Source organism: Entelurus aequoreus, linkage group LG02 (assembly GCF_033978785.1).
Source record: "Entelurus aequoreus isolate RoL-2023_Sb linkage group LG02, RoL_Eaeq_v1.1, whole genome shotgun sequence".
Taxonomy (NCBI): Eukaryota; Metazoa; Chordata; class Actinopteri; order Syngnathiformes; family Syngnathidae; genus Entelurus; species Entelurus aequoreus.
Genome location: NC_084732.1, coordinates 12,856,879 through 12,872,314, shown reverse-complemented (window position 1 = coordinate 12,872,314; position 15,436 = coordinate 12,856,879). Strand labels below are relative to the sequence as shown.

Genomic DNA, 15,436 nt, shown 5'->3' with positions numbered 1-15,436 from the left:
TACCATGAATTACACACAAATACTATCATAAATTACACTCAATTACTACCATCAAGTACACATTAGTACTACCATCAAGTACACACAAGTGCTACCATAAAGTACGCACAAGTACTACCATAAAGTACACACAAATACTGTCATAAAGTACACACAAGTACTATCATAATAAAGTACACACAAATACTACATAAAGTACACACAAATACTATCATAAAGTACACACAAATATCATGATAAAGTACACACAAGTACTATCATAAAGTGCACACAAATACTACCATAAAGTACACACAAGTACTATGATAAAGTACACACAAGTACTATGATAAAGTACACACAAATATGATAAAGTACACGCAAGTACTATCATAAAGTACACACAAATATGATAAAGTACTCACAAATACTATCATAAAGTACACACAAGTACTACCATAAAGTACACACAAATACTTCCGTAAATTACACACAAATACTATCATAAATTACACACAATTACTACCATTAGGTACACATTAGTACTACCATCAAGTACACACAAGTACTACCATAAAGTACACACAAATACTATCATAAAGTACACACAAGTACTATCATAATAAAGTACACACAAATACTACATAAAGTACACACAAATACTATCATAAAGTACACACAAATATCACGATAAAGTACACACAAGTACTATCATAAAGTACACACAAATACTACCATAAAGTACACACAAGTACTATGATAAAGTACACACAAGTACTATCATAAAGTACACACAAATACTACCATAAAGTACACACAAGTACTACCACAAAGTACACACAAGTACTACCATAAAGTACACACAAGTACTACCATCAAGTACACACAATTACTACCATTAAGTACACCTAAGTACTACCATAAATTACACAAATACTATCATAAATTACACACAATTACTACCATTAAGTACACATTAGTACTACCATAAACTGCACACAAGTACTACCAAAAATTACACACAAGTACTAGCATAAAGTACACACAAATACTATCATAAAGTACACACAAATACTACCATAAAGTACACACAAGTACTATCATAATAAAGTACAAACAAATACTACATAAAGTACACACAAATACTATCATAAAGTACACACAAATATCATGATAAAGTACACACAAGTACTATAATAAAGTACACACAAATACTATCATAAAGTACACACAAATACTACTATAAAGTAAACACAAGTACTATCATTATAAAGTAAACACAAATACTACATAAAGTACACACACATACTATCATAAAGTACACACAAATATCATGATAAAGTACACACAAATATCATGATAAAGTACACACAAATATCACTATGAAGTGCACACAAATACTATCATAAAGTACACACAAATATCATGATAAAGTGCACAAAAATACTACTCTGATATAGTAAACTTCATCATGATAAAGTACACACAAATATAATGATAGAGTACACACAAACATCATCTTCATAAAGTACACACAAATACTATGATGATAAAGTACACACATATATCATGATAAAGTACACACATATATTATGATAAAGTACACACATATATCATGATAAAGTACACACAAATACTATGATGATAAAGTAAACACATATATTATGATAAAGTACACACAAATACTATGATGATAAAGTACACACATATATCATGATAAAGTACACACAAATACTATGATGATAAAGTACACACATATATCATGATAAAGTACACACATATATCATGATAAAGTACACACAAATACTATGATGATAAAGTACACACATATATCATGATAAAGTACACACATATATCATGATAAAGTACACACAAATACTATGATGATAAAGTAAACACATATATCATGATAAAGTACACACATATATCATGATAAAGTACACACATATATCATGATAAAGTACACACATACATCATGATAAAGTACACACATATATCATGATAAAGTACACACAAATACTATGATGATAAAGTACACACAAATACTATGATAAAGTACACACATATATCATGATAAAGTACACACATATATCATGATAAAGTACACACAAATACTATAATAAAGTACACACACAGAGTGGAACTTAGACAGGAAGTGAGGTGGATGTGCCTTCAAAATAAGTTCCACATTTAACTTACTTCCTGTGTGCTGGTGTAAATAATGTTTTCTATTTGTGTCTATTTATCTCATCTACAATACAACTTTGCTCCCTCAACACGGCGGTGAAGCGTCTTGGTGGGCTCGCAGGCCTCGCAGCTTGGTCATGAACCTCCTCACGCGCTCGCCGTCCACGCCGCCGCCCCACACGCCGCCATATTTGAAGTGGGAGCCCACGATGAGGCCGTTGGCGCCGAGGTAAGCATCCATGTTGTCGTACGTCACGCCGGAACCCACCAGCACGGGGAGGCTCACCCACTCACACACCTCTGTGCACACAAGTACTACCATAAGTACACACTACCATCAACTACACACAAGTACTACCATAAGTACACACTACCATCAACTACACACAAGTACTACCATAAGTACACACTACCATCAACTACACACAAGTACTACCATAAGTACACACTACCATCAACTACACACAAGTACTACCATAAGTACACACTACCATCAACTACACACAAGTACTACCATAAGTACACACTACCATCAACTACACACTAATACTAACATAAAGTACGCACAAGTACTACCATCAAGTATACACTAATACTACCATAAAGTACACACAAATACTATCATAAAGTACACACAAATACTACCATCAAGAACACATAAGTACTATCAAGTACACACTACCATCACATACACACAAATACTACCATAAAGTACACACTAAAATAAAGTACACACTAATACTACCATCAAGTGCACACAAGTACTACCATAAACTACACACAAGTACTACCATAAAGTACAACCAAGTACTACCATCAAGTACACAAAAGTACTACCATCAAGGACACACAAGTACTACCATCAAGTACTACCATCAAGTACACATAATTACTATCATTAAGTACACATAGGTACTACCATCAAGTACACACAAGTACTACCAGCAAGTACACACTACCATCAAGTACACACAAGTACTACCATCAGGTACACACAAACACTACCATAAAGTACACACAATTACTACCATTAAGTACACATAGGTACTACCATCAAGTACACACAAGTACTACCATCAAGTACACACAAGTACTGCCATCAAGACACACAAGTACTACCAAAAAGTACACACAATTACTACCATTAAGTACACATTAGTACTACCATAAACTACACACAAGTATTAACATGAAGTACACACAAGTACTACACACAAGTACTACCATCAAGTACTACTATGAAGTACACACAATTACTACCATTAAGTACACACAAGTACTACCATCAAGTACACACAAGTACTGCCATCAAGTACACACAAGTACTACCAAAAAGTACACACAATTACTACCATTAAGTACACATTAGTACTACCATAAACTACACACAAGTCCTACCATGAAGTACACACAAGTACTACACACAAGTACTACCATCAAGTACTACCATAAAGTACACACAAATACTATCATAAATTACACACAAGTACTACCATGAAGAACACACAAGTACTACACACAAGTACTACCATCAAGTACTACCATAAAGTACACACAAATACTATCATAAATTACACACAAGTACTACCATGAAGTACACACAAGTACTACCATCAAGTACACACAAGTACTACCATAAAGTACACACAAATACTATCATAAATTACACACAAATACTATCATAAATTACACACAAGTACTACCATCAAGTACACACAACTACTACCATAAAGAACACACAAGTACTACCATAAAGTACACACAAGTACTATCATATAGTACACACAAGTACTACCATAAAGTACACACAAATACTACCATAAAGAACACACAAGTACTACCATAAAGTACACACAAGTACTACCATAAAGTACACTTAAGTACTATCATAAAGTACACACAAATACTATCATAAAGTACACACAAATACTACCATAAAGTAAACACAAGTACTATCATAAAGTACACACAAATATTATCATAAAGTACACACAAATGCTACCATAAAGTACACAGAAGTACTACCATAAAGTACACTTGAATACTATCATAAAGTACACACAAATACTATCATAAAGTACACACAAATACTACCATAAAGTACACACAAGTACTACCATAAAGTACACAGAAGTACTACCATAAAGTACACTTAAGTACTATCATAAAGTACACACAAATACTATCATAAAGTACACACAAATACTATCATAAAGTACACACAAATACTACCATAAAGTACACAGAAGTACTACCATAAAGTACACTTAAGTACTATCATAAAGTACACACAAGTACTATCATAAAGTACACACAAATACTATCATAAAGTACACACAAATACTACCATAAAGTACACATAAGTATAAAATAAATGGATTGATTTTGTAAATGTATTGGTGAAAAATAATGTTAGACTTAATTTACAAAACCCATTAATACAATCATTAAAAAAAAAGATGAACGCTTAAATAAATTGGTGAATTTATCACCCTAAAATACATATTTTTTAGATTATTATAAAAGTCAAAATACTTCTCTTCACTTCATTTACTTGTAAAAATGAAGTAAAATAGTTGTTTGCAGTCATTGTGAAAGGGTGATGATAACCATAGAACATATGGGAGAGTGACATGTGCCCTGACTGCATCATTGGCCAAAAGTAGGGTGGGGCATCATGTCTACATTCAGCCTGGAAGTGAAGAGACTCACCTCCCGGGCACAGACGTACCTCGTAGCTCCTGGAGGTCCGCCTCCTGTCCCGTGGACGCGCCGGTGATGACGAGTCCGTCTGAGAGGAAGAACTCCGCCGCTCGAGCCGTCTCCAGGGTGCTCACGTCCGAGGTGAGCGCGTGAGAACTGCACGGGCGGGAAGACAAGGAGGACACGACCTGGACTTAAGTACTGGGACGGCTGCAGGATGGACCCTGCTTGGTCCACTGGCCACAGAGAAGGCCAGAATGTCCACTGCAGTGGACATTTGTGTTCTGCATGACAGGCCATATTTTTTTAAACAAATTATGTAACTCTGACAAAAGAAAGAGACAAAAAAAAAAAAAGACCAAAAATTGACCAAACACAAATGTCCACTGTAGTGGACATTAGTGTTTTGCATACTAGGGCTATTTTTCGGCAATAATTTTAACTCTAAGAAAGAAAACAGACCAAAAAACAAATGTCCACTGTAGTGGACGCTGGTACGCCTGGGAGCCACCGTCCACTGCAGTGGACATTTGTAATTTGCATAACATGACTACTTTTAAACTAATTTTGTAACTCAACCTTGAAAAAGAAAATAGACCAAAAAACAAATGTCCACTACAGTGCCCATTAGTGTTTTGCATACTAGGGCTATTTTTCGGCAATAATTTTAACTCTAAGAAAGAAAACAGACCAAAAAACAAATGTCCACTGTAGTGGACGCTGGTACGCCTGGGAGCCACCGTCCACTGCAGTGGACATTTGTAATTTGCATAACATGACTACTTTTAAACTCATTTTGTAACTCAACCTTGAAAAAGAAAATAGACCAGAAAAAAAATGTCCACTACAGTGCCCATTAGTGTTTTGCATACTAGGGCTATTTTTCGGCAATAATTTTAACTCTAAGAAAGAAAACAGACCAAAAAACAAATGTCCACTCTAGTGGACGCTGGTACGCCTGGGAGCCACCGTCCACTGCAGTGGACATTTGTAATTTGCATAACATGACTACTTTTAAACTCATTTTGTAACTCAACCTTGAAAAAGAAAATAGACCAGAAAAAAAATGTCCACTACAGTGCCCATTAGTGTTTTGCATACTAGGGCTATTTTTCGGCAATAATTTTAACTCTAAGAAAGAAAACAGACCAAAAAACAAATGTCCACTCTAATGGACATTAGTGTTTTGCATACTAGGGCTATTTTTCGGCAATTATTTTAACTCTGACAAAAAAAATAGACCAAAAACAAATGTCCACTCTAGTGGACATTAGTGTTTTGCATACTAAGGCTATTTTTCTGCAATAATTTTAAGTCTAAGAAAGGCTAAAAAAAAAAAAGTACACTCTAGTGGACATTAGTGTTTTGCATACTAGGGCTATTTTTCGGCAATTATTTTAACTCTGACAAAGAAAATAAGACCAAAAAGAAATGTCCACTACAGTGGACATTAGTGTTTTGCATACTAGGGCTATTTTTCGGCAATAATTTTAACTCTAAGAAAGAAAACAGACCAAAAAACAAATGTCCACTGTAGTGGACGCTGGTACGCCTGGGAGCCACCGTCCACTGCAGTGGACATTTGTAATTAGCATAACATGACTACTTTTAAACTAATTTTGTAATTCAACCTTGAAAAAGAAAATAGACCAAAAAACAAATGTCCACTACAGTGCCCATTAGTGTTTTGCATAATAGGGCTATTTTTCGGCAATAATTCTAACTCTAAGAAAGAAAACAGACCAAAAAACAAATGTCCACTCTAGTGGACATTAGTGTTTTGCATACTAGGGCTAGTTTTCGGCAATAATTTTAACTCTAAGAAAGAAAACAGACCAAAAAAAAAATGTCCACTGTAGTGGACGCTGGTACGCCTGGGAGCCACCGTCCACTGCAGTGGACATTTGTAATTAGCATAACATGACTACTTTTAAACTAATTTTGTAACTCAACCTTGAAAAAGAAAATAGACCAAAAAACAAATGTCCGCTACAGTGCCCATTAGTGTTTTGCATACTAGGGCTATTTTTCGGCAATAATTCTAACTCTAAGAAAGAAAACAGACCAAAAAACAAATGTCCACTCTAGTGGACATTAGTGTTTTGCATACTAGGGCTATTTTTCGGCAATAATTTTAACTCTAAGAAAGAAAACAGACCAAAAAACAAATGTCCACTCTAGTGGACATTAGTGTTTTGCATACTAGGGCTTTTTTTCAGCAATTATTTTAACTCTGACAAAAAAAATAGACCAAAAACAAATGTCCACTCTAGTGGACATTAGTGTTTTGCATACTAAGGCTATTTTTCTGCAATAATTTTAAGTCTAAGAAAGGCTAAAAAACAAATGTCCACTCTAGTGGACATTAGTGTTTTGCATACTAGGGCTATTTTTCTGCAATAATTTTAACTCTAAGAAAGAAAACAGACCAAAAAACAAAGTGTTTTGCATACTACGGCTATTTTTCGGCAATTATTTTAACTCTAAGAAAGAAAACAGACCAAAAAACAAATGTCCACTACAGTGCCCATTAGTGTTTTGCATACTAGGGCTATTTTTCGGCAATTATTTTAACTCTGACAAAAAAAATAGACCAAAAACAAATGTCCACTCTAGTGGACATTAGTGTTTTGCATACTAAGGCTATTTTTCTGCAATAATTTTAAGTCTAAGAAAGGCTAAAAAACAAATGTCCACTCTAGTGGACATTAGTGTTTTGCATACTAGGGCTATTTTTCTGCAATTATTTTAACTCTGACAAAGAAAATAAGACCAAAAAAAATGTCCATTACAGTGGACATTTGTTTTTGGCATACTAGGGCTTTTTTTCTGCAATAATTTTAACTCTAAGAAAGAAAACAGACCAAAAAAAAAAGTCCACTACAGTGGACATTAGTGTTTTGCATACTACGGCTATTTTTCGGCAATCATTTTAACTCTAAGAAAGAAAACAAACCAAAAAACAAATGTCCACTCTAGTGGACATTAGTGTTTTGCATACTAGGGCTATTTTTCGGCAATTATTTTAACTCTGATAAAAAAAAATAGATCAAAAACAAATGTCCACTCTAGTGGACATTAGTGTTTTGCATACTAAGGCTATTTTTCTGCAATAATTTTAAGTCTAAGAAAGGCTAAAAAACAAATGTCCACTCTAGTGGACATTAGTGTTTTGCATACTAGGGCTATTTTTCTGCAATTATTTTAACTCTGATAAAGAAAATAAGACCAAAAAAAATGTCCATTACAGTGGACCTTTGTTTTTGGCATACTAGGGCTTTTTTTCTGCAATAATTTTAACTCTAAGAAAGAAAACAGACCAAAAACAAATGTCCACTACAGTGGACATTAGTGTTTTGCATACTAGGGCTTTTTTTCTGCAATAATTTTAACTCTAAGAAAGAAAACAGACCAAAAAACAAATGTCCACTCTAGTGGACATTAGTGTTTTGCATAATAAGGCTATTTTTCTGCAATAATTTTAAGTCTAAGAAAGGCTAAAAAACAAATGTCCACTCTAGTGGACATTAGTGTTTTGCATACTAGGGCTATTTTTATGCAATTATTTTAACTCTGACAAAGACAATAAGACCAAAAAAAATGTCCATTACAGTGGACATTTGTTTTTGGCATACTAGGGCTTTTTTCTGCAATAATTTTAACTCTAAGAAAGAAAATAGACCAAAAACAAATGTCCACTCTAATGGACATTAGTGTTTTGCATACTAGGGCTATTTTTCGGCAATTATTTTAACTCTGACAAAAAAAATAGACCAAAAACAAATGTCCACTCTAGTGGACATTAGTGTTTTGCATACTAAGGCTATTTTTCTGCAATAATTTTAAGTCTAAGAAAGGCTAAAAAACAAATGTCCACTCTAGTGGACATTAGTGTTTTGCATACTAGGGCTATTTTTCTGCAATTATTTTAACTCTGACAAAGAAAATAAGACCAAAAAAAATGTCCATTACAGTGGACATTTGTTTTTGGCATACTAGGGCTTTTTTTCTGCAATAATTTTAACTCTAAGAAAGAAAATAGACCAAAAACAAATGTCCACTGTAGTGGACACTAGTGTTTTGCATACTAGTGCAATTATTTTACCTCCGACAAAGAAAACAGACCAAAAACAAATGTCCACTACAGTGGACATTAATGTTTTGCATAAATTTTAACTGACAAAGAGAACAGACCAAAAACAAATGTCCACTGTAGTGGACACTAGTGTTTTGCATACTAAGGTTATTTTCCTGCAATTATTTCACCTCCGACAAAGAAAACAGACCAAAAACAAATGTCCACTACAGTGGACATTAATGTTTTGCATACTCTGGCTATTTTTCTTCGAACATTAGTGGTTTGTATACTAGGGCTATTTTCCGGCAATAATTTTAACTGACAAAGAAAATATACCAAAAACAAATGTCCACTGCAGTGGACATTAGTGTTTTGCATAATCGGGCTATTTTTCTGCAATTATTTCAACTGTGACAAGGAAAATAGACCCAAAAAAAATGTCCAGTGGACATTAGTGTTGTGCATACTACGGCTATTTGTCTGCAATAATTTTAACTCTGAGAAAGAAAACAGACCAAAAACAAATGTCCACTGCAGTGGACATTAGTGTTTTGCATACTAGTGCTCTTTTTCTGCAATATATTTAACTGAGAAAGAAAATAGACCAAAAAAAAATGTCCACTACAGTGGACAGTAGTGTTTTGCATAATCGGGCTATTTTCCTGCAATTATTTCAACTGTGACAAAGAAAACAGACCAAAAACAAATGTTCAGAGTATGTAGTGGACATTAGTGTTGTGCATACTCGGGCTATTTTTCTGCAGTAATTTTAACTCTTAAAAAGAGAACAGACCAAAAACAAATGTCCACTCTAGTGGACATTAGTGTTTTGTATACTAGGGCTATTTTTCTGCAATAATTTTAACTCTGAGAAAGAGAACAGACCAAAAACAAATGTCCACTGTAGTGGACATTAGCGTTTTGCATACTCGGGCTATTTTTCCGCAATAATTTCAAGTCTGAAAAAGAGAACAGACGAAAAACAAATGTCCACTGTAGTGGACATTAGCGTTTTGCTTACTCTGGCTATTTTTCTGCAATGATTTTAACTCTGAGAAAGAGAACAGACCAAAAACAAATGTCCACTGTAGTGGACATTTGTGTTTTGCATACTAAGGCCATTTTTCTGCAGTAATTTCAACTCTGAGAAAGAAAATAGACCAAAAACTAATGTCCACTGTAGTGGACATTAGCGTTTTGCTTACTCGGGCTATTTTTCTGCAATGATTTTAACTCTGAGAAAGAGAACAGACCAAAAACAAATGTCCACTGTAGTGGACACTCGCGCTTTGCATACTCGGGATATTTTTCTGCAGTAATTTCAACTCTGAGAAAGAAAATAGACCAAAAACAAATGTCCACTGTAGTGGACATTAGCGTTTTGCATACTAGGGCTATTTTTCTGCAGTAATTTCAACTCTGAGAAAGAAAATAGACCAAAAACAAATGTCCACTGTAGTGGACATTAGCGTTTTGCTTACTCAGGCTATTTTTCTGCAATGATTTTAACTCTGAGAAAGAGAACAGCCCAAAAACAAATGTCCACTGTAGTGGACACTCACGTTTTGCATACTCTGGATATTTTTCTGCAGTAATTTCAACTCTGAGAAAGAAAATAGACCAAAAACAAATGTCCACTGTGGTGGACATTTGTGTTTTGCATACTAGGGCTATTTGTCTGCAATAATTTTAACTCTGAGAAAGAAAACAGACCAAAAACAAATGTCCACTGCAGTGGACATTAGTGTTTTGCATACTAGTGCTCTTTTTCTGCAATATATTTAACTGAGAAAGAAAATAGACCAAAAACAAATGTCCACTACAGTGGACATTAGTGTTTTGCATAATCGAGCTATTTTCCTGCAATTATTTCAACTGTGACAAAGAAAATAGACCAAAAACAAATGTTCAGAGTATGTAGTGGACATTAGTGTTTTGCATACTCGGGCTATTTTTCTGCAGTAATTTCAACTCTGAGAAAGAAAATAGACCAAAAACAAATGTCCACTGTAGTGGACATTAGCGTTGTGCTTACTCTGGCTATTTTTCTGCAATGATTTTAACTCTGAGAAAGAGAACAGACCAAAAACAAATGTCCACTGTAGTGGACATTAGCGTTTTGCTTACTTGGGCTATTTTTCTGCAATGATTTTAACTCTGAGAAAGAGAACAGACCAAAAACAAATGTCCACTGTAGTGGACATTAGCGTTTTGCTTACTTGGGCTATTTTTCTGCAATGATTTTAACTCTGAGAAAGAGAACAGACCAAAAACAAATGTCCACTGTAGTGGACACTCGCGCTTTGCATACTCGGGATATTTTTCTGCAGTAATTTCAACTCTGAGAATGAAAATAGACCAAAAACAAATGTCCACTGTAGTGGACATTTATGTTTTGCATACTCGGGCTATTTTTCTGCAGTAATTTCAACTCTGAAAAAGAGAACAGACGAAAAACAAATGTCCACTCTAGTGGACATTTGTGTTTTGCATACTCGGGCTATTTTTCTGCAGTAATTTCAACTCTGAGAAAGAAAATAGACCAAAAACAAATGTCCACTGTAGTGGACATTAGCGTTTTGCTTACTAGGGCTATTTTTCTGCAGTAATTTCAACTCTGAGAAAGAAAATAGACCAAAAACAAATGTCCACTGTAGTGGACATTTATGTTTTGCATACTAGGGCTATTTTTCTGCAGTAATTTCAACTCCGAGAAAGAAAATAGACCAAAAACAAATGTCCACTGTAGTGGACATTTATGTTTTGCATACTCGGGCTATTTTTCTGCAATAATTTCAAGTCTGAATAAGAGAACAGACGAAAAACAAATGCCCACTCTAGTGGACATTTGTGTTTTGCATACTCGGGCTATTTTTCTGCAGTAATTTCAACTCTGAGAAAGAAAATGGACCAAAAACAAATGTCCACTGTAGTGGACATTAGCGTTTTGCTTACTCGGGCTATTTTTCTGCAATGATTTTAACTCTGAGAAAGAGAACAGACCAAAAACAAATGTCCACTGTAGTGGACACTCACGTTTTGCATACTCTGGATATTTTTCTGCAGTAATTTCAACTCTGAGAAAGAAAATAGACCAAAAACAAATGTCCACTCTCGTGGACATTAGTGTTGTGCATACTACGGCTATTTGTCTGCAATAATTTTAACTCTGAGAAAGAAAACAGACCAAAAACAAATGTCCACTGCAGTGGACATTAGAGTTTTGCATACTAGTGCTCTTTTTCTGCAATATATTTAACTGAGAAAGAAAATAGACCAAAAACAAATGTCCACTGCAGTGGACATTAGTGTTTTGCATAATCGGGCTATTTTTCTGCAATTATTTCAACTGTGACAAAGAAAATAGACCCCAAAAAAATGTCCACTCTAGTGGACATTAATGTTGTGCATACTAGGGCTATTTGTCTGCAATAATTTTAACTCTGAGAAAGAAAACAGACCAAAAACAAATGTCCACTGCAGTGGACATTAGTGTTTTGCATACTAGTGCTCTTTTTCTGCAATATATTTAACTGAGAAAGAAAATAGACCAAAAACAAATGTCCACTGCAGTGGACATTAGTGTTTTGCATACTAGTGCTCTTTTTCTGCAATATATTTAACTGAGAAAGAAAATAGACCAAAAAAAAAAAGTCCACTACAGTGGACATTAGTGTTTTGCATAATCGGGCTATTTTCCTGCAATTATTTCAACATTTTCCTGCAATTATTTCAACTGTGACAAAGAAAATAGACCAAAAACAAATGTTCAGAGTATGTAGTGGACATTAGTGTTGTGCATACTCGGGCTATTTTTCTGCAATAATTTCAACTCTGGGAAAAACAACAGACCAAAAACAAATGTCCACTGTAGTGGACATTTGTGTTTTGCATATTAGGGCTATTTTTCTGCAGTAATTTTTACTCTGAGAAAGAAAATAGACCAAAAACAAATGTCTACTGTAGTGGACACTCGCGTTTTGCATACTAGGGCTATTTTCCTGCAATTATTTTAACTCTCAGAAGGACAAGAGACCACAAATAAATGTCCATTTGTGTTTTACATACTGGGGCTATTTTTCTGCAATAATTTCAAGTCTGAGAAAGAAAATACACCAAAAGCAAATGTTGGGTTTTGCATACTTTGGCTTTTTTTTCTGCAATCATTTTAACTCTTACATAGACCAAAAACAAATGTCCACTACAGTGGACGTTAGGGTTTTTCATTTTGGTCTATTTTCTTTCTCAAAATTCAAATGATTGCAGAAAAATAGCTCTGGTATGCAAAACATGAATCTCCACTCTTCAACCTTGAGAAAGAAAATAGACCAAAAACTAAAGTCCACTGTGGTGGACGCTGGCTCTTAGGAGGAAGTTGTCCCCCTTTCTTCCTGGTCTTGCGCTACAAAGACCTCACCTGTGTTTCTTCTTGATGTCCGTGAAGATCTGCACATGCTCCGCTCCAATCATCTTGCGGTACCGCAACAGCTCTCCCGCGCAAGCGTCGACGAAGCCCTCGTCCGCCACGTGGGAGAAGACGAAGCCTTCAGCCCGGATGAAGTCCAGACCTGAAAGATGCGACAGAGGAGCTGCAACCACGTGAGGCTACCAGAAGGTTTCCACGTGGAGATGCTGAGAGCGAGAACCTGAAGCCAGGGCCACCGCCAGCGCCTGCCGGTTGGCGGACGATAGGACCTGGACTCCGAGAGGCATGGCCGGGCAGATGTTCCTCACCGCGGCGCACACCGACGTCATGCAGGCGCACACCTCCGGGCCCGGGGACAAGGAGTAGGGAAGGTCGTGCATGTTCTCCAGGATCACCGCGTCCTGGGAGGACAGCGGACAAGCAGCCATTTTGTGGAAGGCTCTGGTTTCTTCGAAGAACTTACAAGTCCTGCGTCGCGGTAGATGGTCGCCTCCTTGCAGGCTTCGTCAATGATTTGGGACATCTTCATGCGAGCCAGGGGAGAGCCTGGAAGACACCATTCAGGGAAGAAAGAGGTCACGTGACAACGTCAACAAAGCAGTGACAACTACTTCTTGTCTTACCTGGCAAAGCTTGGACGTGAATCATTCCAATAACGACACCTTTCAGGCGTCCAAAAAGCGCCTGCCATTTCATGGTGTTTGTCTTGCTGGTGTCACGTGACGGTCCAAAAGTCCACGCACAAAAATGTCCAAATCCCACCGGCCTTTATTGATTGGTCATGTGACGAACAAACCCGCCGGCGTTAGAGATTTCATTGAAATAACCTGATATTTTTACATGTTTTAAGATCATTGAACGATATTTTGGCTTTTCTGTATTTTTTTGGTTAGATTGATTGATTGAAAGTTTTATTAGTAGATTGCACAGTACAGTACATATTCCGTACAATTGACCACTAGATGGTAACACCCGACTAAGTTTTTCAACTTGTTTAAATAAATCCTCTAAAGGCTTAGTGGCCACATGCGTGGACAGCACCTTTTAGCTCAGTGGTTCTTAACCTGGGTTCGATCGAACCCTAGGGGTTCGGTGAGTCGGCTTCAGGGGTTCGGCGGAGCCTCCGCCGCGGAGGTCAGGACACACCCGACTCATCGTGTAAATAAAAACTTCTCCCTATCGGCGTATTATAGATACCCCCAAACAATGTTCCCTCTAACTCAGTGGCCCTGAGATTGGTAGGTTGTGAGTTCAAACCCCGACCGAGTCATACCAAAGACTATAAAAATGGGACCCATTACCTCCCTGCTTGGCACTCAGCATCAAGGGTTGGAATTGGGGTTTAAATCACCAAAAATGATTCCCAGGCGCGGCACCACTGCCCACTGCTTCCGTCACCTCCCAGGGGGTGAACAAGGGTGATGGGTCAAATGCAGAGGACAAATTTCACCACACCTAGTGTGTGACAATCGTTGGTACTTCAACTTAGATGTGCACATTGTGGCCACACCAGCAGCGCACCTGTCCCAAACCTGACTAAATACCAAGTTAATGACGCCAAAAGGGACAAGCGGTAGAAAATGGATGGATAAATGGATGTTTTATTATTATAATCAAATGACAGCAGTCATTTCCATGGGATTTTTTTCAAAAATAAGTCTTTGGGCCCACTTACAATGACAGTAACACAACATATTGTTTTCCTGAGCTGTGTACTAGTATCGTATGTCTGGGTGGGGGTCCTGCTTTGGAAATAATTTGTACCCTTTTCCGATATCGCATTTAGTTCCCACTAAAACATTCACATTTTGCACAATGAGATGTAAACATGGGATCATGTGTACATTCCTGTAACGTTCTGTTTGTAAAATATATCTTTATTAGTATTTATTTAATATAATGACATAATTTCATGATAAATATTTATAAATTAAGATTAAATTAAGAAAAAAACATTTCACTAAAGAAGGGTTCGGTGAAAGCGCATATGAAACTGGTGGGGTTCAGGACCTCCAACAAGGTTAAGAACCACTGTTTTAGCTCTTATTTCCAAAATTGTGTAC

At 36.2% G+C, this 15,436-nt stretch overlaps 1 protein-coding gene across 2 annotated transcripts; it reads right to left on the bottom strand.

Annotated features, from left to right (window-relative positions):
* Positions 1-1,726: 1,726 nt before the first annotated feature.
* On the bottom strand, positions 1,727-14,077 carry zgc:162297 (uncharacterized protein LOC555865 homolog). Of its 2 annotated transcripts, none has more exons than XM_062066374.1 (6): positions 13,997-14,077; positions 13,837-13,919; positions 13,594-13,774; positions 13,365-13,515; positions 4,898-5,025; positions 1,727-2,466 (listed from the first exon to the last, which is right to left on the bottom strand). In XM_062066374.1, the coding sequence occupies exons 1-6, from the start codon at positions 14,067-14,069 to the stop codon at positions 2,252-2,254; spliced, it is 831 nt and encodes a 276-aa protein (XP_061922358.1). In that variant the 5' UTR covers positions 14,070-14,077; the 3' UTR covers positions 1,727-2,251. The 2 variants fall into 2 exon arrangements, with proteins under 2 accessions (XP_061922358.1, XP_061922350.1); XM_062066366.1 differs by having other exon boundaries at positions 13,837-13,931; positions 13,998-14,059.
* Positions 14,078-15,436: the final 1,359 nt, after the last annotated feature.

Bases quoted from the DNA above. Each gene is read 5' to 3' on its own strand.
- zgc:162297 (XM_062066374.1), bottom strand. From the start codon at position 14,069: ATGAAATGGCAGGCGCTTTTTGGACGCCTGAAAGGTGTCGTTATTGGA. The intron at 13,775-13,836 runs GTAAGTTCTTCG...CTGTCCTCCCAG, and splicing joins TCTACCGCGACGCAGGACTT to GACGCGGTGATCCTGGAGAA. The intron at 5,026-13,364 runs GTGAGGTCTTTG...CCGCCCGTGCAG, and splicing joins GACATCAAGAAGAAACACAG to TTCTCACGCGCTCACCTCGG.